At 43.6% G+C, this 25,699-nt stretch overlaps 1 protein-coding gene across 4 annotated transcripts in view; it reads right to left on the reverse strand.

Annotated features, from left to right (window-relative positions):
• Nucleotides 1-25,699, reverse strand: part of LOC132870989 (zinc finger protein 271-like) — an 84,249-nt gene that overhangs the window by 50,262 nt on the left and 8,288 nt on the right. The window contains exon 2 of one of the 4 annotated variants that reach the window (XM_060905073.1): nt 13,065-13,236. The exons of 1 other annotated variant lie outside the window; for it this stretch is intronic. In XM_060905073.1, the coding sequence (XP_060761056.1) occupies nt 13,065-13,224 (160 nt within the window). In that variant the 5' untranslated portion in view covers nt 13,225-13,236. Of the gene's footprint in view, nt 1-167; nt 229-13,064; nt 13,237-25,699 lie in introns of those variants that run through there. 2 more of the 4 variants (XM_060905076.1, XM_060905075.1) reach the window with 2 other exon arrangements.

A 25,699-nucleotide genomic window follows, 5' to 3' on the forward strand; every position in this document is an offset into this window, starting at 1 on the left:
CTTAGGACTTGCCTGGTCAGGCTCATGCTCATTTTAAATTTGGTTACTTGTTTGCTTATCTTCTGGGAAACAGAATATCCCAAATTTGTTATGAAATCACATGCAGGTACAAACAAAATTAACTGTCGACACAGTAAGTAAGTAAGTAAATAAATAGTCCAACGCACCTCTCTATTTGAGCTTGTTGACAATTCTGGCATTTCTCGATCTAGGCATTCTTCCCCAATGCCATGCATCTCGGATTCGTATTTAATTAAAAAAAAAATCACTTAGTGGCAATTTAAGCATAACCAATTTACTGAAGAAGAAACCAGTGGACCCAGAGGAACCCCTGTCAGCATGGGTGAGAACTTGCAAAACTTCACACAGACAGCAACCCGAGCTTAGAATTGAATCCAAGACCCTGGAGTTGCGTCACTGACGCCCCTAAATCCATATACAAATATTTGGACTCCTGTCTCTCACACCCATATGTGCTTACTGAACATCCCATTACAGGGTCATGCTGAAGGGCATACTCTTTGGCCCCTATTAAATCACAGCCGGTTGGGGTCTTCTGCTAGCTCATAGCACTTTCCTCCAGGTGTGTTTTGCTATCCTGTGGCACAGCATGGGCTGCATTTGGAAAAGAGGAGTATGGCAGCGGGGGTGTGGCCAAGTGTCAGTTTGTGAATGGAGGGCGGGGCTGGGGAAGGTGAGTGGCCAAGTCAATATACCTGTTGTCAAATAATGTTTTTTGTGTGTGCGCGTGTGCGTTGCAGTGATGGAGGATAGAAAAGGAGGGGAACAGCAAAGAGAAGAAAGCTCCCTGGACCAGAACACAACTGTGTGTGTGTGTCCGAAAATCGAGCGAGTGTCAAGCTTTAAAGCCAAAATAAGTGTGTGTGAATATCTCCCACCTGCCATGCTTCTGTACTCCACCCACATCAGGGACTTGTTACAGTGTTGCTGAAACCCAGGAGTACGGAAGGGAACCACCACACGGAGTTGTCGCCATTCAAAGATCTCATCCATGCCCTCGCTACTGCCCAGCAGAACAAGCATCAAGCAGTGATCGCTCTATGGAAGAAGCAAGAACAATGCTTCAAAGTCTTGATGCTGGCCCAGCAGGAAAATCGTCAGGCGTTCTGGCACTTGCTCGCATCGGCGGGGTCCTCAACTGCCACCACAGCAGACCCTCCCTACATCACCCTCACGACAATCTGGAAGCCTTTATAGCACTCTTTGAGCAAGCGGCCAAAGCGTGAGAGTGGCCGGTCAAGTAGCGCATGGCATGCCTACTTCTGCTACTGATTGGAGAGGCACAGCTCGCCGCCGACAGCCTACTCGTATAAGCCGACCTGCAGTATGTTGGCCGCTCCCTGGAACATTGCCAGTGCTTCTGGACACTGACATGGGAGGAGGACGGCCGGCCATTTGCATTTGGCCAACAGCTCCGGGATGCCTGCCGGTGATGGCAGAGGGCAGACGACCACGACACAGAGGGGATCATTGATCTAGCGACACTGGAACAGTTCATTGTGCAACTTCTGAAAGGAATGGAAGAGTGGGTCCAGTGTCATCACCCGGCGTCACTGGATCAATCCACCGAGCTGGCGAAGGACCATCTGGAGGCAGTTCCGACAGCAGGCGGAAGAGTCACCTCTTCCCTTTTTCTCTCTCCTCTCCCCCCAACGAGGAGGTGGAGGCTGAGGCCCACCTTCCTCTTCCATGTCAGTCGTCCCCCCCCCGAGGTGAGTGATGCCTATAACGCTGGTGCAGAGGGGAAGCCTGGGCTAGTATGCTGGCACTGCAGGGAGCCCAGACATCTCCAGAGTCAGTGTTCCGCAATGGAGGTGGGAGCTGTGGTCCAGATCCCATCGGGTTGGAGCGCATCGTATACCGGTAAGTGTTCAAGGGGATACAGTACATATCACGCATTGGTGGATTCCAGCAGTAATCAGACCTCAATCAAACAAAGGCTGATGCAAGGTGAGGCATTGGGTAAGTGGTGAAGGTTCTGTGTGCACAGGGATATTCACAACTACTCATTAGTGTCTGTCCACATTCTTTTTAGGGGAGAAAAGCATAGAAGAAAGGTGGCGGTTAATCCTCGTCTCACCCACCCACTGACTTTGGGAACTGATTGGTAGGGATTCAAAGGCTTAATGGAACACATAATAAAGGGGGGAGATCCTGGTGTGGCGTTGACTGCGGAAGAAGTCACAGAGCCATCTACTTTAGCACCACATCAGGGTGATAAGAGGAGTGAGGGATTCCCTCGAGGATTTCTTGTTACAGCAGTCACGAGACGAGACTCTGCGTTATGCATCAATGGTGCCTCTCTGCAATATTTCAGCATGCAGTATTGCAGAGGTGCTCCTCCATGTTATATCCCGAATCTGGATTCTGAAAGAAATCCTGACTGACCGAGGCACTACATTTACATCACGCACACTGCACGAACTGTATGGGTTATTGGGAATTAAATCTATCCGCACCAGCATCTTTCACCCACAAACAAATGGCTTAGTGGAATGATTCAACCAGATTTGTAAGTGAAGATGCACATAATTGGGATAAATAGCTCGAGCCACTGTTATTTGCAGTACGAGAGGTTCTGCAAGCCTCCATGGGGTTTTCACCATTTGAATTATATGGGCGTAAGCCTCGTGGCATTTTGGATGTGCTGCAAGAAAATTGGGAGGAGGGACCTTCACCTAGTAAAAACAAAATTCAATATGTTCTTGACCTGCACACAAAACTCCACATCCTCTCACACTTAACCCAAGAGAATTTACGGCAGGCACAAGAACATCATGTCCCGCTGTACAACAGGGTCATGCGCCTTAGAGAGTTCATACCAGGAGACAAGGTACTTGTGTTATTACCCACATTGAGCTCCAAATTGCCAAGTGGCAAGGGCCCTTTGAGGTCACATGGCGAGTCAAGGACATCGACTAGGAGGTGAGGCAAGCGGATGGGGCGGGTCACTGCAAATATACCACCTCAACCTGTTAAAACGTTGGAACAAGGAGGTCCCTGTTGCATTGGCGTTGGTAGTTCCGGAGAAGGCGGAGTTGGGGCCAGAGGTAAAAACAAAAATAATGACTCAAACTGCTCTGGTCCCTTGTGGAGACCACCTCTCACCGGCCCAACTCACAGAGGTTGCCAAGTTGCAAAAGGAATTTTCTGATGTGTTCTCACCCCCTTCCCGGCTGCACCCACCTCATAAAACACCACACTGAAACGCCCCCAGGGGTGGTGGTGTGTAGCTGCCCTTACCGCTTGCCTGAAAAAAAACAAAAAACAGGTGGTTTGGGAAGAATTCAAGGTCATGCTCAAAATGGGCATAATCAAGGAGTCGCACAGTGACTGGAGCAGCCCAGTGATCCTGGGTCCCAAGACCGATGGGTCGGTCTGGTTCTGTGTGGACAGAAAAGTCAACGCGGTGTCTACATTTGACACATACCCAATGCCTCACAGTGAGTTGCTCAATTGATTAGGTGCCGTTCGCTTTTATCCGACACTTGATTTAACAAAGGGATATTGGCAGACCCCCTTGACTCCACTATCCTGAGAGAAAATGGCCTTTTCTACACTGTCTGGATTACACCAATTTGTCACATTTCCTTTTGGGTTATTTGGGGCACCCGCTATGTACCAGCAACTCATGGACAAGATCCTCTGCCCCCACGCTCCCTTTCCGTCAGCTTCCCTCAGTGACATCAATATTTATAGCAACGATTGGCTGCGGCACCTCAAAACACCTTCGGGCCATCCTAGAGTCACTGAGGCGTGCAGATCTCACAGCTAATCCGAAAAAGTGTGCAATTGGGTGGGTGCAAGTAATGTACCTGGGTTTTCACTTGGGTCATGGGCAGATGCGTCTCCAAATTGACAAGACTGCAGCCTTCCCGAAACCCAAAGACCAAAAAGGAGTTGAGACCATTCCTGGAGGCTGGCTGGCTACTATCGTAGGTTCATACCTAATTATTCAGATGTCACCAGCCCGCTGACTGATCTCACTAAAAATGGAGCACCAGATCCGGTCCAGTGGACGGAGCAGTCAACAGGTTTTCACTAAAGGTGAAAGCTGCACTCTGTGTGTGTGTTAGAGCTGGGCAATATGGCGTAAAAAAAAAAATCTTCGATTTTTTTCACAAAAAAATCCGATTTTCGATTTTAATCGATTTTTTTCCACCTACTAAAAATCAAACTACAGCTGACAAAGAAATGGTTCAAAACAAGTTTTACCTTTTTGTTTTCGCTTAAATTTCCCCTTTGGGGTTAAAGTGCAACCAGAAACCAAAAAGAAGCCAAAAAACAAGCTTGTAGATGAGATGGCAGACCATGCCATTGGTAATAGTGAGAACATACAGTAACTTTTAGAAAGCTTTCTCCAACATAGCTTAGTTTCAAACTGGCACTGACACAATACACCCTCAATCTTAAAAAAAAAAAAAAAAAAAAAAAGCTCCCTCAAAAAAAAAAAAAGCTCCCTCAAAAAAAAAAAAAAAAAAAAAAAAAAAAAAAAAATATATATATATATATATATATATATATATATATATATATATATATATATATATATATGTTATTTACCAGCTGGGAGGTATGTATCGTGACATGTCGTGACCGAGGTCTTGAAAGTACTGATCGAAGCCCTCGTTCAAGGCCGAGGTCACAGTATTTCACGATACGGACCGACCTTAAGCTTGTAAATAATTATTTTTTTCTTTACCAAATTCTAACAGAAAACGAGAGCGCCCGAAAGGGAAAACCGAGCCGAGGCGAGCTGCCATTTTGAATCCTCAATCACGGCTATAATGCAAATTGCTTCCTCCTCGGTATACAAGTGCACTTCCATGGCAGGAAAAAAAAAAACTACATTTGGCTGCCTATGTCGTCCCCTATTTATACAAATAGGAGTCATTCAGGATTCAGCCATGTTTTTGCTCGGTGTTAGCAAATTACAGGTTTTAACTTCCTCCCAAAATATATTTTTTATTTCTTCTTCCTCAGGGTAGTAAAACTCGCTTTCGCTGTGAACACTGTCATTATCGCTATCCATGTTGCAAAATTAATGCTATTCTCCTGAGAAATGCTGGCAAAAATTTACAAGATTTTTGATATGATAAATATTATAAAAAAAAGATAAACATTGACAAAAAATGCTACTATGTTTGTTGTTGTTGTGAACGAGCGAGTCGCCAGAGGTCCGTAACCGGGGTCCGTACTGTAGGATACGGACCTGCTCACCAGCCAATCAGAGCGCAGGATTTGGACCGCGAAAAAAATAAAAATATAAATAAAATTGTCCTTTTCGATAAAACTGACAAAATAGGAAAAAAATCCCGACTTTTCCACTGTATGTATGGGCACCATGTCTTTTGCAATAAACATCGCAATAGCATCTGTGATTTCCTTCCACCGCGCCCCATTCTTATCATCAGGCAAACAGTTCAAAAATGTGTCCGGGACGGTTGCTTGCTTTACTATGGATGGTGCGCTCATGCTGAGGCTGTGTTCATTCCGCTGGGAGCAGCACTTCTTTCGCTCCGCTGCAGGCTTCTGTTTTGCAAGCGTGCAGGAGGAGGGCTATAGTGTCAGTGCCCGATCCGTCCCTGCTGCCCGATCCGCTCTGCACATGCGCAGAGGGAAGCGTCGGTGGCAGAAGTTAAAACTGAGAGAAAACCGATTTTCATAAAAACACATCGTCCTTAACCGTAAATTTGAATTAATCGATAAAATCGATTTATCTCCCAGCTCTAGTGTGTGTCTGTATGTGTTTTTTTTTGGGGGGGGGGCACTTCTACACTCCCCTAACTTCTCTCTCCCCTTTATTTTGCAGATGGATGCGTCGGACAGAGGGCTTGGGGCTGTTTTGTCCCAGAAGGTGGAGAGCAAGGAACATTCTGTGCTGTACATCAGCCGCAAGATCTCAATGCATGAAATTAAGTCCAGCACCATCGAAAAGGAGTGCTTGGCCATCAAGTGTGCGGTCCTCACTCTCCGATACTACCTGCTGGGGCACCCTTTCACCCTCTGTTTGGACCACATACCTCTCCAGTGGCTCCACCACATGAAGGGTGCCAATGCGGAGATCACCTGTCAGTATCTCGCCCTCCAGCTGTTTAAATTTGAGGTGGGAGCAGATGGTGGTGCCGGAATTCCTGTCCCATGGGGGGGGGTACGCTGCAGTCTGGACGGCTCCAGGTGAGTTGGGCGGGGGTCTGTGGCAGTGAGGGCAGGGCCAAGTGGCGGTTTGTGAATGGAGGGCGGGGCCAATGAAGGTGAGTGGCAAAGTCATTATACCTATTGTCGATTAAAGTTTGTGTGTGTGTGTGTGTGTGTGTGTTGCAGTGACAGTGGAGGATATAAAAGGAGGAGGAGAGCAAAGAGGAGAGCGCTCCCTGGACCAGAACACAACTGTGTGTACGCGTGTCAGTGTCCTAAAATCGAGCAAGTGTGAAGGTGAAAAGCCAAAATAAACGTGTGTGTACAACCCCGATTCCAAAAAAGTTGGGACAAAGTACAAATTGTAAATAAAAACAGAATGCAATGATGTGGAAGTTTCAAAATTCCATATTCAGAATAGAGCATAGATGACATATCAAATGTTTAAACTGAGAAAATGTATCATTTAAAGAGAAAAATTAGGTGATTTTAAATTTCATGACAACACATCTCAAAAAAGTTGGGACAAGGCCATGTTTACCACTGTGAGACATCCCCTTTTCTCTTTACAACAGTCTGTAAACGTCTGGGGACTGAGGAGACAAGTTGCTCAAGTTTAGGGATAGGAATGTTAACCCATTCTTGTCTAATGTAGGATTCTAGTTGCTCAACTGTCTTAGGTCTTTTTTATCGTATCTTCCGTTTTATGATGCGCCAAATGTTTTCTATGGGTGAAAGATCTGGACTGCAGGCTGGTCAGTTCAGTACCCGGACCCTTCTTCTACGCAGCCATGATGCTGTAATTGATGCAGTATGTGGTTTGGCATTGTCATGTTGGAAAATGCAAGGTCTTCCCTGAAAGAGACGTCGTCTGGATGGGAGCATATCTTGCTCGAGAACCTGGATATACCCTTCAGCATTGATGGTGTCTTTCCAGATGTGTAAGCTGCCCATGCCACACGCACTAATGCAACCCCATACCATCAGAGATGCAGGCTTCTGAACTGAGCGCTGATAACTTGGGTCGTCCTTCTTCTCTTTAGTCCGAATGACACGGCGTCCCTAATTTCCATAAAGAACTTCAAATTTTGATTTGTCTGACCACAGAACAGTTTTCCACTTAGCCACAGTCCATTTTAAATGAGCCTTGGCCCAGAGAAGACGTCTGCGCTTCTGGATCATGTTTAGATACGGCTTCTTCTTTGAACTATAGAGTTTTAGCTGGCAACAGCGGATGGCACGGTGAATTGTGTTCACAGATAATGTTCTCTGGAAATATTCCTGAGCCTTTTTTGTGATTTCCAATACAGAAGCATGCCTGTATGTGATGCAGTGCCGTCTAAGGGCCCGAAGATCACGGGCACCCAGTATGGTTTTCCGGCCTTGACCCTTACACACAGAGATTCTTCCAGATTCTCTGAATCTTTTGATGATATTATGCACTGTAGATGATGATATGTTCAAATTCTTTGCAATTTTACACTGTCAAACTCCTTTTTGATATTGCTCCACTATTTGTCAGCGCAGAATTAGGGGGATTGGTGATCCTCTTCCCGTCTTTACTTCTGAGAGCCGCTGCCACTCCAAGATGCTCTTTTTATACCCAGTCATGTTAATGACCTATTGCCAATTGACCTAATGAGTTGCAATTTGGTCCTCCAGCTGTTCCTTTTTTGTACCTTTAACTTTTCCAGCCTTTTATTGCCCCATCCCAACTTTTTTGAGATGCGTTGCTGTCATGAAACTTCAAATGAGCCAATATTTGGCATGAAATTTAAAAATGTCTCACTTTCGACATTTGATATGTTGCCTATGTTCTATTGTGAATACAATACCAGTTTTTGAGATTTGTAAATTATTGCATTCTGTTTTTATTTACAATTTATACTTTGTCCAAACTTTTTTGGAATCGGGGTTGTAAATATCATCTCTTGCCTGCCGTGCTTCTGTACTCAATCCACATCATGGACTTATTACAAGGCATTTGATGGCTTTACACGTCTTGGAGGAATCATGTGTTAGCCTTCACTCACATGGTTAGAGAGACCTGGCTAATGTTTTTTTCTTTATATATGTTACATATGCGTGATATTATTCGTAAACATGGTATTAGTTTCCACTGTTATGCTGATGACACACAGTTGTATGTTTCTGCAAAACCTGATGAGAGACACCAGCTTAATAGAACTGAGGAATGTGTGAAGGACATTAGACACTGGATGCTTATTAATTTCCTTCTGCTTAACTCTGACAAGACTGAAGTACTTGAACTAGGACCACATGCGGCTAGAAGTAAGCTTTCTGATTACATAGTAACTCTGGATGGTCTTTCTGTTTCTTCACGTGCAGCAGTAAAAGACCTCGGAGTGATTATTGACCCCAGTCTTTCATTCAAAACTCACTTTGATAACATTACCTGGATAGCTTTCTTTCATTTCAGAAATATTGCTAAGATAAGAAATTTAATGTCATGACATGATGCAGAAAAACTAGTTCATGCTTTCGTTACCTCCAGATTGGATTATTGTAATGCCTTACTGTCTGGATGTTCCAATAAGTGCATAAACAAGCTCCAGTCAGTTCAAAATGCAGCAGCAAGAGTCCTTACTAGAACTAGAAAATATGACCACATCACCCCTGTCTTATCCACACTGCATTGGCTCCCAATCAAATTTCGTATTGATTATAAAGTACTACTATTGGCCTTTAAAGCACTGAATGGTCTCGCACCACAGTACCTGAGTGAACCTCTGGTCCTCTATGACCCGCCACGCCTACTTAGATCAAAAGGTGCATGCTATTCCAGGGCTGGTTCGGGGCCAGTGCTGGTGCTGGTTCACAACTCGTTCAACTTGCGAGCCAGCTGAGAACCAGTTTGCTTTTCCATAGCTCGCAGTGCTAAGGGAAGCCACGTCATTACGTCGTTGTATACGTCAGTTACGTCGCTATGTTTGCATAAACCTTGGCGCGAATATTGAAGCAAAAACAACACGGAAGAAGCAGCAGCAGCAACAACAATAATAATAATAATAATAATAATAATAATAATGGATGACGTTGCATTTGTACAGCTGCTGCTTCTTGTCGCTTAAAAATGGCGATCTTTGTTCTTGGTCTTAACAACTCTCTCCCCCCCCCCCCCCCCCCCACTGACGTAAGCGGTTCTTTCCTCTGGCCCAGCATAGAATTGGTGCTTTGGTGGAAAAGGGGCAATAGTCAAGGCTACATCAGGGGGCAGAGCCTTTTCTTACAAAGCTCCACAGTTATGGAACAGCCTTCCAAGTAGTGTTCGGGAATCAGACACAGTCTCAGCGTTTAAGTCTAGGCTGAAAACATATCTGTTTAGTCAAGCCTTTTGTTAATGGTGTTTATGAGGTAAAGGTGTACATCTGGAGGGTCCTCAGAGTGTTTTGGTAAACTGGGACGTATGGATGCTATCAGATCCCACTCACTTGCTCACTCGAATTTGTTGACGGTGTAGTGGCTGGTTGCTTTATGTCCTGGGGCTCCCTCATGCCCGTGTTACCTTCTGGCTCTCCCCTTTTAGTTATGCTGTCATAGTTAGTTGCCAGAGTCCCTGCTTGTACTCAGTGCAATATGTATACTGCTCCTACTTATTCAGGTGACATTGGGCATACCTAACAACCTGTGTCCCCCCCCCACAAATCTGTCCCTCTGAGTTACAACCCCGATTCCAAAAAAGTTGGGACAAAGTAAAAATTGTAAATAAAAACGGAATGCAATAATTTACAAATCTCAAAAACTGATATTGTATTCACAATAGAACATAGACAACATATCAAATGTCAAAAGTGAGACATTTTGAAATTTCATGCCAAATATTTGCTCATTTGAAATTTCATGACAGCAACACATCTCAAAAAAGTTGGGAAAGGGGCAATAAGAAGCTGGAAAAGTTAAAGGTACAAAAAAGGAACAGCTGGAGGACCAAATTGCAATTCATTAGGTCAATTGGCAATAGGTCATTAACATGACTGGGTATAAAAAGAGCATCGTGGAGTGGCAGTGGCTCTCAGAAGTAAAGATGGGAAGAGGATAACCAATCCCCCTAATTCTGCGCCGACAAATAGTGAAGCAATATCAGAAAGGAGTTTGACAGTGTAAAATTGCAAAGAGTTTGAACATATCATCTACAGTGCACATCATCATCAAAAGATTCAGAGAATCTGGAAGAATCTCTGTGTGTAAAGGTCAAGGCCGGAAAACCATACTGGGTGCCCGTGATCTTCGGGCCCTTAGACGGCACTGCATCACATACAGGCATTCTTCTGTATTGGAAATCACAAAATGGGCTCAGGAATATTTCCAGAGAACATTATCTGTGAACACAATTCACCATGCCATCCACCGTTGCCAGCTAAAACTCTATAGTTCAAAGAAGAAGCCGTATCTAAACATGATCCAGAAGCGCAGACGTCTTCTCTGGGCCAAGACTCATTTAAAATGGACTGTGGCAAAGTGGAAAACTGTTCTGTGGTCAGACGAATCAAAATTTGAAGTTCTTTATGGAAATCAGGGACGCCGTGTCATTCGGACTAAAGAGGAGAAGGACAACCCAAGTTGTTATCAGTGCTCAGTTCAGAAGCCTGCATCTCTGATGGTATGGGGTTGCATTCGTGTGTGTGGCATGGGCAGCTTACACATCTGGAAAGACACCATCAATGCTGAAAGGTATAGCCAGGTTCTACAGCAACATATGCTCCCATCCAGACGACATCTCTTTCAGGGAAGACCTTGCATTTTCCAACATGACAATGCCAAACCACATACTGCATCAATTACAGCATCATGGCTGCGTAGAAGAAGCGTCCAGGTACTGAACTGGTGAGCCTGCAGTCCAGATCCTTCACCCATAGAAAACATTTGGCGCATCATAAAACGGAAGATACGACAAAAAAGACCTAAGACAGTTGAGCAACTAGAATCCTACATTAGACAAGAATGGATTAACATTCCTATCCCTAAACTTGAGCAACTTGTCTCCTCAGTCCCCAGACATTTACAGACTGTTGTAAAGAGAAAAGGGGATGTCTCACAGTGGTAAACATGGCCTTGTCCCAACTTTTTTGAGATGTGTTGTCATGAAATTTAAAATCACCTAATTTTTCTCTTTAAATGATACATTTTCTCAGTTTAAACATTTGATATGTCATCTATGCTCTATTCTGAATATGGAATTTTGAAACTTCCACATCATTGCATTCCGTTTTTATTTACAATTTGTACTTTGTCCCAACTTTTTTGGAATTGGGGTTGTACATGTCGGTCCTGGGATCGAGATGCTGACCTCTTCTGCTCCTCAGACCTGCCTGATCCATCCTGGTGCCCTGTGTCTGGTTGGTGTCTCATCGCATCGCTCCTGTGGAGGGCAGCCCCATGTGGACAGTTGGGGGTCGTGCCTGGAGGACACTCTGGACTCTTGCAGTGGTGCTTTTGTGGCTGGGGACTGCAGTTGACTTGCTGACTTAAGGACTGCAGTGGTCGTGAACGGTTTTGCGCTTGGGTTTCCGTCGGTGGGGGGTTTATAGCATCAATGAAGCTGGCTTTATGTTAGGACTGTTAATGTTATAGTCATGTTGTCTGTTGTTGCCAGGATGGGGATGGGTTCCCTTTTGAGTCTGGTTCCTCCTGAGGTTTCTTCCTCATGTCATCTGAGGGAGTTTTTCCTTGCCACTGTCACCACAGGCGTGCTCATTGGGGATAGATTCGGAATAAAATTAGCTCATATTTTAAGTCGTTCAAATTCTATAAAGCTGCTTTGCGACAATGTTTATTGTTAAAAGCGTTATACAAATAAACTTGACTTGACTAGTGGGTGGATACCAGCAGGTGACCACATTGGAGAGAAATTGGGTGGAAGGAAAAAAAACTATAATCTTTTAATGTGGTGAAGACACAAGGACATGTTTAACATTTATGGAAGGAGATCCAGGTATCAGTCATTAAGTTTCCCCATGATGGGAAAGTCTTCAGGACAGAGGAGTTTGTGCTTTCTGGTTTCTCAGTCACACAACCACTTGCATTTTTTTTTTTTTTTTTGGCTCAGAAGAAAACACATGAGTGACTGGAGAGAATGGCAGACATTCTGTAACATTAAATGTAAACAGAAACAAATAAAATATGCAATGTGTCATTCATTAATAAATTAAAAATGATAATCGTAGGCAAATCAGTGCAGTATGAGGTGAATAATACGCTTTGGGCTGTGCTGTTATATGAAAATAAATCACCCGGCATAGATTTTTATCTAACAGCATGACCCATCGTGTGATATTCCATACTTATTTGCTTCAGGTTAACATCACTGGCTTATAATGACTAATGTATTTTAAGGAAATAAATGGGCAGCACGGTGGTATAGTGGTTAGCACTGTCGCCTCAAAGCAAGAAGGTTCTGGGATCAAGCCCAGCGGCTGACGGGGGACCTTTCTGTGTGGAGTTTGTATGTTCTGCCCATGTCTGCGTGGGTTTCCACCAGGTGCTCCGGCTTCCCTCACGGTTCAAAGACATGCAGTTAGGTTAAAATGGGATGGCCTTGGCCTGAAGCACCCAAAAGTGGTGGCACACATGTATGCAGTGGTTTTACTCTCCTATGACGAACTAAATTTCATTGTACATTTGTGCAGTGACAATAAAGGCATTCTATTCTAAATAAATAAGTAAATAAATAAATAAATTGTTTAGCTTCTCTCATTCCTTGCTACCATATTTCACAAAGTTCATACTTTATCAATAAAAATATCAAGTTCAATTTGTTGATTAAATTATCAGAAACTGAGGCTACATCCCAAATGTACTGTATTGCACTTTTAGTGCACCAGATGGTGTGGAGGGTAGAATAAACAGTGAGTGTTACTGAACACCAGAGTGGCCCGATGTCTTACAGAGGTAGTCTTTTTTGTCAGGATCTTCCACTTTAACAGAGAGACCTTCAGGTGGATTATTGAGGTCATCTCCATGGTTGTAGATTTTCAGCTCCAGCGTCTCCTCTTTCTTCACACGGACTTCTGACGTCCCTCCATCCGTGGATATCTCTGTTTTCATGTCCTCACACAGCTAAAGATCAAACAACAAATCTGTTAGGGCGCGACGGTATTCATCCCACTCGGGAAGGTGCTGCTCTCATTTCTCACAACGTAGCTCATATTCTCAGACGAGGCCTAGTTAATCTGTGACAATCCAGAGCCAAGGCCAGGGAGTAGATGAACAGGCTAAACTGACTGTCTGCTAGCTGCACAGAGTCATCACTCAGGGTCCACTATATAGAGACTGTTTCCCAAGCTAAACGAAAAACTAGTAGTAATACTCAGATGTCTGTGAAGATTCTCAGTCATCCAGGTCATAGAAAACTGTGGGTGATAAAAGAGAGCAACTGGACTTGCTTGAAGATTCTTGAAGACGTTTCACCTCTCATCCGAAAGGCTTCTTCAGCTCTGTCTGACTAATAGGAAATATCAGGTATTTATCCTCTCATGGATGAAAAGCAATCCTAAGGTGTCGTTGAGTCATTCTGTTGGTGTGGGTCACTGGGGGATGGGTGTGAATGGCCGAGAGAGTCGTTGAGATGATCAGTGGATTGTTGGTTCTCTCTGTCCTCTTGTGAGTCACTGAAAACAGCTGGGTTCTGGTGTGCATTCAGTTGTCTGGGAAGTGTGCCAAGGACTGCATTGTAGGTGGCTGATAAATGATGTCTTAGACCCCCACCTCTGTTCAGTGATGGCCGTTCCAGGTTGACAAAAATGGCTTCTTTAACTCCTTGTTCATACCAACGATCCTCTCTGGCTAAAATGTGTACGTTGCAATCCTGAAATGAGTGTCCTTTGTTGTTAAGCTCAAGATAGACAGCAGAGCCCTGGCCTGAAGAACTGGCTCTCCTGTGTTGAGCCATGCGCCTATGAAGCGGTTGTTTTTTTTTTCCCCCCAATATACGAGGCCGTGCATTCCTCACTGCACTGAACTGCATATGCTACGTTGTCCTGTTTGTCTGGCTATTCTGTCCTTAGGGTGGACCAGTTTCTGCTTTAGGGTGTTACTGGGTCTGAAATGTACCGGAATGTTGCGCTTGTAGAAGATCCTCCTGAGTTTCTCAGATAGACCAGAAATGTAGTGAATGACAATGTTCTTGCATTTGTTCCTGTTATCCTCCTTGTCCATTATGTTCCTTTTTCTGCTCTTGAAGCAAGCCCAGTTGGGATACCCACAGTTCTGAAGTGCTTTCTTGATGTGATTCTGCTCCTTCTCTTTTCCCTCTACCGTTGTAGGAATGTTCTGAGCCCTGTGTTGCAAGGTCCTAATGACCCTCAATTTGTGTTCCACTAGGTGGTGTGAGTCAAAAAGTAGGTATTGGTCTGTATGTGGGGTTTTCCGGTAGACCTCAATGCAAAGGCTTCGATCTTGTCTAATGTGTACATCACAATCCAAGAAGGCTAGATTATTCCCACTGACGTCCTCCCGAGTGAAACTGATGTTGATATCCACTGCATTGATGTGCTTAGAAAAGGCTTCCACCTCATGGGTTTTGATTTTAACCCAGGTGTCATCCACATATCTGAACCAGTGGCTGGGAGCAACTTCTGAAAAAGTGGTCAAAGCTTTATGTTCCACTTCCTCCATGTATAGATTGGCCACAATAGGAGACACCGATGAGCCCATGGCGCATCCATGCTTCTGTCTGTAGAAACTTTCATTAAACTGGAAATAGGTGGTGGTCAGGCAGAAGTCAAGCAGGGTGCAAATCTGGTACATGGTGAGGTTCGTCCTATCCAGTAAGGTGCCGTCTTGAAGGAGTCATTTTCTAACAGATTCGACTGCTTCTGTGGTGGGAATGCAGGTGAAAAGAGAAGTGACATCGTAGGAAACCATGGTTTCATCTGAGTCTAGTTTGAGGTCTGCAACTTTAGGAGCAAAATCTTGGGAGTTTTTAAGATTAGATAAGATTAGATAAAACTTTATTGATCCCTTTGGGAGGGTTCCCTCATACCCCTTTTCCACCAACTCAGTTCCAGGGCTGGTTCGGAGCCAGTGCTGGTTCACAACTCGTTCAACTTGCGAGCCAGCTGAGAACCAGTTTGCTTTTCCATAGCTCACGGTGCTAAGCGGAGCCATGTCATTACGTCGATGTAAACATCATTACGTCGCTGTATACGTCAGTTAAGGCGCTACATTTACATAAACCTTGGCGCGAATATCAAAGCAAAAACAACACGGAAGAAGCAGCAGCGGCAACAACAATAATAATAATGGATGACTTCGCGTTTGTACAGCTGCTGCTTCTCGTCGCTTAAAAATGGCGATCTTTCGCGGTCTTGTTATTGTTGTTGGTCTTAACAACTCCGCCCCCCCCCCCCCCCCCGCTGATGTAAGCGGTTCTTTCCTCTGGCCCAGCAGAGAGTTGGTGCTAGCCTGGAACCAGTTTTTCTGGCCCCAGAGCCAGTTCTTTGTCAGTGGAAACAGAAAACCCGGTTCCAAACTAAGCACTGGCCCCGAACCAGCCCTGGAACTGTTTTGGTGGAAAAGGGGCATCCCGGAAATTAAGATTCCAGCAGCATCATTACAGATAAACAGAGAAAAGAAATAGAGAAAAACTTATAGATAAATTAAAATAAATTAAGTCTCATCTCATCTCATTATCTCTAGCTGCTTTATCCTGTTCTACAGGGTCGCAGGCAAGCTGGAGCCTATCCCAGCTGACTACGGGCGAAAGGCGGGGTACACCCTGGACAAGTCGCCAGGTCATCACAGGGCTGACAAAATTAAGTATTTACATATACAAATATAAAAGAATAAGATATGGGGAAGAGAGGAAGGGGGGAGGGAGGAGAAGTGGGGTTAGGGTAAGTGTGTATTGTGTGTGGGGGGGGAGCAGGAAAGATACTGCACTTTATATTGCACATTATATTGCACATTGTCCAGTATTGCTTATTGTTAGGCTAGGCTACTGCTCCTTCCCGTCCTCTGTCCTCCTGTTACCCCTCCTCCCCCCCAGAGAGGAGTTGTACAGTCTATTGGCATGAGGGACAAAGGAGTTTTTGAGTCTGTTCGTCCTGCACTTGGGAAGGAGCATTCGGTCACTGAACAGGCTCCTCTGGTTGCTGATGACAGTGTGCAGAGGGTGACTGGCATAGTCCATGATGTTCAATAGTTTGTCCATAGACCTCTTCTCTGACACTGTCACCAGAGAGTCCAGCTTCATGCTGACCACAGAGCCAGCCTGCCTGATCAGTTTGTCCAGCCTGGATGTGTCCTTCTTGGATGTGCTGTCCCCCAGCACACCACGGTGTAAAACAGGACACTGGAGACCATAGACTGATAGAACATCCACAGGAGTTTCCTGCAGATGTTAAAGGACCGCCGCCTCCTAAGGAAGTATAGCCTGCTCTGTCCCTTCCTGTATAAGTGATGTGATGTGGCGTGTTTCCAACAAGAGGAGCCAGGATAGTGGCTAGGTGTTTGGCAATGTTATAGGTGACAGAGTTTATACTGCTGATGATGGGTCTGAGTGGAGCTCCTTCCTTGTGAATCTTGGGGAGTCTGTATATAAGGGGAATGGCTTCCCCAGGGTACAATCTGTAGTACAGAGATCGGTTGATGGCTTGGTCCTTTTCTAGTTGTTGCAGGCAGCTAACAACTTTCTTTTTGTAACAACTGGTGGGGTCCCACCTCAAGGTTTCATAGGTGGTTGTGTCACTGAGGAGACTGTCCATCTTTGAGTGGTAGTCTGCTGTGTTTAGCACCACTGTGCATCTCCCTTTGTCAGCAGGAAGGATGGTGATGTTACAGTCTCTTTGAAGCAATGCAAGAGCCCTCCTTTCTTGGCTGGTGAGATTGGAGGGGGGTGCTTTCGCACTGGACAGAGCAGCTAATATCTTCAGTCTAAGTTGCTCTGCCTCTGTGTTGGTCAGATCGTTGTTTCTGATGACTGACTCTGTGGCTGTGATGAGGTTTACCACTGGTATCCGCTCTGGTGAAACTGCAAAGTTGAGTCCCTTGGATAAAACATCTTTCTCTGGTTGGGTGAGTACCCTGTCAGATAAGTTCTTCACCCATTTCTCTTCTATGTACGGTTGTGTAGCCTGGTCAGATTTCTTCCTCCAAGTCAGCACTTCTGTCTTGCTGGAGGAGGTGGTTTTAGACAGCAATGTTTGAAATTTGCGCATCCTTGCCTTTGGTATGTTGTGAAATACCTGATCTTCCCTATTAGTCAGACAGAACTGAAGACGCCTTTCGGATGAGAGGTGAAATGTCTTCAAGAATCTTCAAGCAAGTCCAGTTGCTCTCTTTTACCACCCACAGTAATACTCAGAGTTTGTTCTAGTAATCTAGATAATATAAAATTGGATCATACTGACTGTACAGCCACTGCCAGCACCTTTGATCTAAAGGTAGGACTACTAAATATTAGATCTCTTGCATTTAAAGCACTAATTGTTAATGAACTTATTACTGATCAGGAGTTTAATGTACTGTGTTTAAGAGAAACATGGATTAAACCATGCATTAAATGAAACTAGTCCTCCTGGTTACAGTTATATACACCAGCCTCACCTAACTGGCAGAAGAGGCAGTGTCACGGTTATTTATAATGATTATCTCAGCATAACACAACAACCTGGACAGTTAGTATGAAGAACTTCAAATGTATTGAATTTGTGTTATGCACGACAGTTAAATTTAATTACTGTTTCAAGATTGCATTTGGTACACATCTGCATCGTACCGCAAATGGTCCGGTACAAATACATGTACCATTACACCCCTACAAGATGGTAAACTGGAGCACAGTTTGGGCGGCACAGTGGTGTAAGTGGTTAGCACTGTCACCTCACAGCAAGGAGGTTCTGGGTTCAAGCCCAGCGGCCGGCAGTGGCCTTTCTGTGTGGAGTTTGCATGTTCTCCCCGTGTCTGCGTGGGTTTCCTCCAGGTGCTCCGGTTTCCCCCACAGTTCAAAGACATGCGGTTAGGTTAATATGGGACGGCCTTGGGCTGAGGTGCCCTTGAGCGAGGCACCTAACTCCCAACTACTCCCCGGGCGCTGTTGGCATGGCTGCCCACTGCTCTGGGTATGTGCATGTGCTCATTGCTCATGTGTGTGCAAGTGTGTGTTCACTGCTTCAAATGGGTTAAATGCAGAGATGAATTTTACAAGTGTGTGATGAATAAAGTTGTGCTTGCTTTCTTTCTTTTTACAGCAGGAGACAGACATAAGAAGCTGTTGTCTCCAATCAGCCACACCTGGTCCTTTGGGTAGTATCTCACTGGGCTGCAACAGCCTGCGACTAGCTGGAGACACAACAATTGCGATAAAATATGCGAATTAGTGACAATTTTCACTTGGAATGACACGGAATTGATATTAGTATATTTTACCGCAATTGTTGTGTCTCCAAATAGTCGCAGGCTGTCGCAGCCCGGCTTTCCCTCGGCAGGCGAGGAAATAGTGGAAGCCTCATGGAAACTGACTCGAGAAGGGTTCACGACGGCTTTGCAACACCAGCGATGCATTTGCGGCTACTTTGAGAGAAATTTTGTCACACAAATTTTTTGAACATGTTCAAAATTTCAGCAACGAAGGAGCGACACTTTGCAACTCATACGATGAAATTGAGAAGCCCCGTGAATGTTTCAAGACACTTTTGAAACTCTCTCGCGAATGACGTTGGCAATTTGTCACAAGCTGTCACAGCCCAGTGAGATACTAGCTTTTCCTGGCTAGGTATTTATCATCCCCCTGGACACAATATCCTCCAGGCCTGTAGAGGGTGCACACACACTAACAAGGGGTAAATACTGGCTCCAACACACATCATTGCTCACAGTGTGGAAAGAGTTTTGCGATGCAGTGTCATCTCAAAATATACCAGTACATTCACACAGGGGAGAAGCCGTTTCACTGCTCACAGTGTGTAAAGACGTTTACTTATTCAGTTCCATTTCAGACCCACAAGTGCACTAACTCAGAGACATTGCATGATTTAAAGTTGTCAGATTATTAATGTTTTTGCTGAAATTGAATTGTTCATATGACTACATATTATAAACAATCTTATAGTGATGTTTAAAACAAGATTGCTAATGTTTTCTTTTGATCTTATGTATTTAAGTAGTCATTAATTACGACAAATAATGATTTAACTACAACAGTATCAGTGTAGCACTGCAGCATGAGACGAATTGTTCATGGGATTATTACGGATCAGGAGTTTAATGTACTATGTTTAACGGAAATGTGGATCAAACCAAATGAGTATGGAGCATTTAAATGAAGCTATACACTTCGTCCTCAGCTATATGCATCAGCCTCATCTAAATGGTTGAGGAGAATGTCTCATCTCATTATCTCTAGCCGCTTTATCCTGTTCTACAGGGTCGCAGGCAAGCTGGAGCCTATCCCAGCTGACTACGGGCAAAAGGCGGGACACACCCTGGACAAGTCGGCAGGTCATCACAGGGCTGACACATAGACACAGACAACCATTCACACTCACATTCACACCTACAGTCAATTTAGAGTCACCAGTTAACCTAACCTGCATGTCTTTGGACTGTGGGGGAAACCGGAGCACCTGGAGGAAACCCACGCGGACATGGGAAGAACATGCAAACTCCACACAGAAAGGCCCTCACTGGCCACAGGGCTCGAACCCGGACCTTCTTACTATGAGGCGACAGCGCTAACCACTACACCACCGTGCCGCCCTGAGGAGAAGGTGTCACAGTTATTTATAATGATAATGTAGGCATCATATAAAAACCTGAACAAAAATTCAATCCGTTTGAAGTTCTTTATACGAACATATGTAGCCAAAAAAACAAGTCTACCCAGTCAGTTCAGCGAATTATAGCCCCAACTGCAAAAAGTTGTGACGCTGTGTAAAACAAATAAAAACAATGCGAAGATTTGCAATTCATGGAAACCCTATATTTCATTGAAAATAGTACAAAGGCAACATATCAAATGTTGAAACAGAAATTGTATTGTTTTTTGAAAAATATATGCTCATTTTGAATTTGATGTCAGCAGCACATTTCAGAAAAGTTGCAGAAATAAATGCTGTTTAAATTTCTTTTTTTGTTTTTTTTAAAACATGAACTTTTGTCTAAATAACTCAATTATACCCCTAGAAAACATATCCATATTGCCTTGAACCATGTACTTGAAAACTTGCTGAAATACCACAAAATTTTTAGGGCAAAAGGAAATTCAAGGTGGGCAAAAGTTTTTTTGAGGCAATTTGCCCTGCAGGGCAAAAGGTGTCAAAAGTTAAAGTGCCATTCCACCATTGGATGTATTCTTTGGCATAAAATACAATATATTTTATGACAACATGACTAGACAGAGAAATCTTTTAGCTTCAAAATGATATATCAAACATAATTTTTTGACAACGACAAGTATATTAATTTTGCGACCAAAGTCACCTACCCTTTTAATTTCCGCGCGGTAGTGAAACGTGATGTCATCAGCAGGTTCCCCTTCTTGTCTACCACGTCACGTGTGACGTGGCACAGATTATCAGCAATGGCGGATAGAACGCGATTTCCACTTGTCGATCGCTGTGCCGATATTCACCATCGACCGTCTCCTTTGGGTATCACTTGCTATTTTCCTTTGCTTCTTTTCCGAAGCTGACAATCGCGTTCTATCCGCCATTGCTGATAATCTGTGTCACGTCACACGTGACGTGGTACACAAGAAGGGGAACCTGCCGATGACATCACGTTTCACTACCGCGTGGAAATTAAAAGGGTAGGTGACTTTGGTCGCAAAATTAATATACTTGTCGTTGTCAAAAAATTACGTTTGATATATCATTTTGAAGCTAAAAGATGTCCCTGTCTAGTCATGTTGTCATGAAATATATTGTATTTTATGCCAAAAAAATACATCCAATGGTGGAATGGCACTTTAACGTTGAGTCCTGGACTGTTGGCATCTGATCAGGGCTGTGTCTCCCTGCTTGTATTGCTTGACCTTACTGCAACCTTTGACACCACTGATCATTCCATTCTCCTGGACAGATTAGAAAACGTTGTGAGAATTAAGGGAACGGCCCTCTCCTGGCTCAGCTCTTATTTAACTGATCATTATCAGTTTGTTGATGTAAATCGTGACTTTTCTGGCCATACTAAGGTCAAGTTTGATGTTCCACAAGGTTCTGTCTTCGGCCCACTGCTTTTTTTTTTCCTTTATACCTGCTACCTATGGGTTAGATTATTCGTAAGCATGATATCAGCTTCCACTGTTATGCGATGACACACAATTGTATGTTTCTGAAAAGCCAGATGAGACACAATAGCTTAATAAAACTGAGAAATGTGTCAAGGACATTAGATACTGGATGCTTATGAATTTCCTTCTACTTAACTCGGACAAGACAGAAGTACCTGTACTAGGACCACATGCAGCCAGAAGTAGGTTTTTTGATTACAGAGTAACTCTAGATGGCCTTTCTGTTCTTCACGTGCAGCAATAAAAGACCTCGGTGTGATCAGTCACTACGTTTACATGCACATCCAAATCGAGCTGCTGTTGGTAATTGAGCAAAGGGTCCCAGCAGGGGTGCCAGAGAAATCCAATCCTACATGCACAAGTGAAATCGGGCTATTGTGCAAGGTGCATTGTGCACCCAAGCCACACGTGGCGCTACACGCCCCATCGTGTTGGTACACTTCCGGTTGTCGTCATGAAGAAGAGCTATAGTGTTGCCAGATACTGCTGACGTTTTCCAGCCCAAAACATGTTCAAATCCGCTAAAATGCACTTAAAACCCCCAATCTGGCAACACTAGCAGTTCCGTGCTCTCTAACAGACTATGGCTACAAACTGTCCGGCGCAGACCACTGTTTTGTAAGACAACTTATTTTGCACAATAATATTTTTCTAAAGTCCATTTTTTGCTTACAAAAAATTTTTTTTTTTTTGCTTACAATTTAACTTATGTCTTAATAAACACACAAAAAGTTCAATTGTTTTGTTTTTATTGACATTCTTCAGATGTTGGACACACACACACAAATACAATGACTTGTTTATGTACACAATTCACAGCTATGCAACAGCTGTACAGATGTATTTGGTGATACAGTAAGTGAGCTAAATTTTAACAGTGCAAACAACGCCACAAAAAGAAAAGATTCATGCCGTTGTTATGATTCGTTGTCATGCCAACCGAGGCTGTTGTGTTTCCCGCTTGTGGTCTCGTCACTCGTCACTTCCGGAAGTAGCTCGACAACTAGCTCGATAGGGTATACATGCACAAAGTAGCTCGGCAGAAATCGCATAAACTAGGTCGTGTAGCTCGATTCCGAGAAATCAAGTTCAGTTCAATTTCAGCCGAATTAAGGTGTATACATGGCATTTTGAACTTCGATTTCAGTCGAGCAACGGCAGAAATTCGATTCTCTCTATGTGCATGTAAACGTAGTGATTGACTCCAGTCTTTTGTTTGAAACTCATACTGATAACATTATCAAATCAAATCAAGTTTATTTGTACAGCGCTTTTAACAATAAACATTGTCGCAAAGCAGCTTTACAGAATTTGAACGACTTAAAACATGAGCTAATTTTATCCCTAATCTATAGGGATAAATAATTTTATCCCTAATCTATCTACATTATAAGGTTAGCTTTCTTTCATCTCAGAAATATTGCCAAGACAAGAAATTTAATGTCACTACATGATGCAGTAAAACTACTTAATGCTTTTGTTACCTCCAGGTTGGATTATTGTAATGCCTTACTATCTGGATATTCCAATAAGTGCATAAACAAGCTCCAGTCAGTTCAAAATGCAGCAGAAAGAGTCCTTACTAGAACTAGAAGATATGACCTCATCACCCCTGTCTTATCCACACTGCATTGGCTCCCAATCAAATTTTGTATTGTTTATAAAATACTACTATTCACCTTTAAAGCACTGAATGGTCTCGCACCACAGTACCTGAGCAAACTTCTGGTCCTTTTTGACCCACCATGCCTACTTAGATCAAAAGGTGCAAGCTATCTGCTGGTATCTCATATAGTGAAGGCTACATCAGGGGGTAGAGACTTTTCTTACAAAGCCCCACAGATATGGAACAGCCTTCCAAGTAGCGTTCAGGACTCGGACACAGTGTCAGCGTTTAAGTCTCTGCTGAAAACATCTCTGTTTAGTCAAGCCTTTTGTTAATAGTTTTTTATGAGGTAAAGGAGTAGATCTGGAGGGTCCTCAGGCATAGAGTATTTTGGTAAACTGGGATGTATGGATGCTGTCACCCCCCAGTCTCAAACCTTCACTCAGGTTTGTTGACGGTGAAGTGGCTGGCTGCTTTATGTCCCAGGGCTCCCTCATGTCTGTATTACCTTCTGGCTCTCCCTTTTAGTTATGCTGTCAGTCTTGCCAGCGTCCCGGCTTGCACTCAATGTAAAATGTATACTGCTACTCATTAGGTGACACCAGGTATGCCCAACAACCTGTTCTCTCTCTTGCTCTCTCCTCAGACACCATTAAGAGGCTGACCTCTCCTGCCAGGATCAGGACACTTTGGTCCAGTGACCATTTCGTCCAATGCCATTTCATCCAATAATTGAGAAAATTTGTCCAAAGCCATTTTCATACACACTATCAATTAATTTATATGTGGTGAACATGCCCAAAGTTGACACTCACTGATTCCCATCATTTCTGGTTTTGTTTTCATTTTGCAATAGTGGTCCCCAACATGCACAAGGAAAGAGCTTTTGTCAAATATTTCTTGGAATTTACATGAATACTCGATAGGAACCCATCGTTTTGACCACACTTGCCAAGAAAGGCGAGCCTAGGGTGATCGTTATTCGAGATTAGATTTCACAACCTCGCAGTTGGTGAGTGGCAGATGGTTAAACTACACGCTACAAAACTGTGTTTTGCATCGGTCAAATTCCATTGAGAATTCCTCCTTTTTTCAAACAAATACAAGAAATATAAAATAATTAATAGTGCGTATAAAAAAGGCTTTGGGCGAAACGTCTTCACTATTGGATGAAAAGGCATTGGACGAAATGGTCGTTGAACAAAATGGCCTGCATTCCTCCTGCCCCTCAGACCTGCCTGATCCATCCTGATGCCCTACATCTGGTTGGAGTCTCACTGCATTGCCCCTGTGAAGGATGGCCCTGCATGGACTGTCAAAAGACACACTTAGCAAAACTGGAAGTGTCCAGAGCCATCTTCTATGATGGGTAAGGACTACAATCATCATGATAACTTTAAGACTGCAGTTGTTCTGAATAGTTTTACACTCAAGTCTCCATCAGTGAACAGTTGCTAACTTCAACAAAACAGACTTCATGTGAAAACTAGAATGAATTTCCTGGTTACACACTTGTACTTTGTACACAGCATGGCAGATGAAGAATAGCAGCGAGAATAGCATCCTGAAAGAAGCATCAAAGCGGTGAGGATATAAATCACTTCTGGTCACAACTTTAAGAATAAAACCAGAACGAAAACAGGATGCAGAGCTTTGCGAGTTGGGCCTTTAGCCTTGAGTTAAAGTAACAGGCTTCATTACTGCCAGAGCGAATTGTTAGAGTTCTCTCTCTCCAGGGATCAGAGGCTTGGAGCTCAATAGACCACTACCATGGACATCACCACTACCGGAAGCAATAGCACTCTTTGCCATATCAGAAGTGGGCAATTCCAGCGTTATGGACATGACACTTGAACTCAAAATGGCAACAAATGACCCAGTGCATGTTTTATTGTCTCCCAGTATTTAAACAGGTGTTGCATATTTTAAGGCTGTACCATACTGGAGAAGTGATAGAACAAGAACAATTCCCATAGTACATCTAGGGCATGCCAGAAAATGGCAATAAAAGATGCGTTATGGATGTGACAGAAAAAGTATCACTTTTCTTGGGTGACTGTACATTTTTATCAAACACTGTGAAATCGTAAACCTAATGTCGAAATGGAGATATCCATTTGATAGAGGGGCCCAAGGTGAATATTAAAAAATCTTTGTTTAAAATATTTTGTATTTCATGCAGAGTTTCGGAAGGAAAAGTCAGCGTTATGGATGTGACGCATCTGAAATAGACATGGCATATGTTTAGAAAATCAGCAATTTAACCACCATAACCCTTTGAAAAACTCTCTAAATATCAGCTAAAACTATCAAAGTTCTTAAATAATATTTAGGATGGCTATTGTTTTGCTGTTTTGTGGATTTTAGCATACATTTCTGTGGCTTGTGGCAATAATATAGAATTGTACATGATCAAAGTTGATTTTAGCTTGGGTTTTACATTATAAGAAAGAAAGACTGACTGTGACATATTAGGTTGGTTACAAATTGGTTCAACTTATTCACATCTGTAAAATACAGGCCTAGGTGATATCTCTGGGAGTGGTTTTGATGTATTACATATTGCTTTATTTTTGCATGGTGAGGTTGACATTTACATGGAATTGCCCAAGTACAACAAACTCGTGGTTGGGGGGGAAATAACGGCAGCAGTAAGCGAACCCACGGGAATAAAGTGGAGTGAC

This window comes from Neoarius graeffei, chromosome 22, assembly GCF_027579695.1.
Source record: "Neoarius graeffei isolate fNeoGra1 chromosome 22, fNeoGra1.pri, whole genome shotgun sequence".
NCBI classification, from domain to species: domain Eukaryota; kingdom Metazoa; phylum Chordata; class Actinopteri; order Siluriformes; family Ariidae; genus Neoarius; species Neoarius graeffei.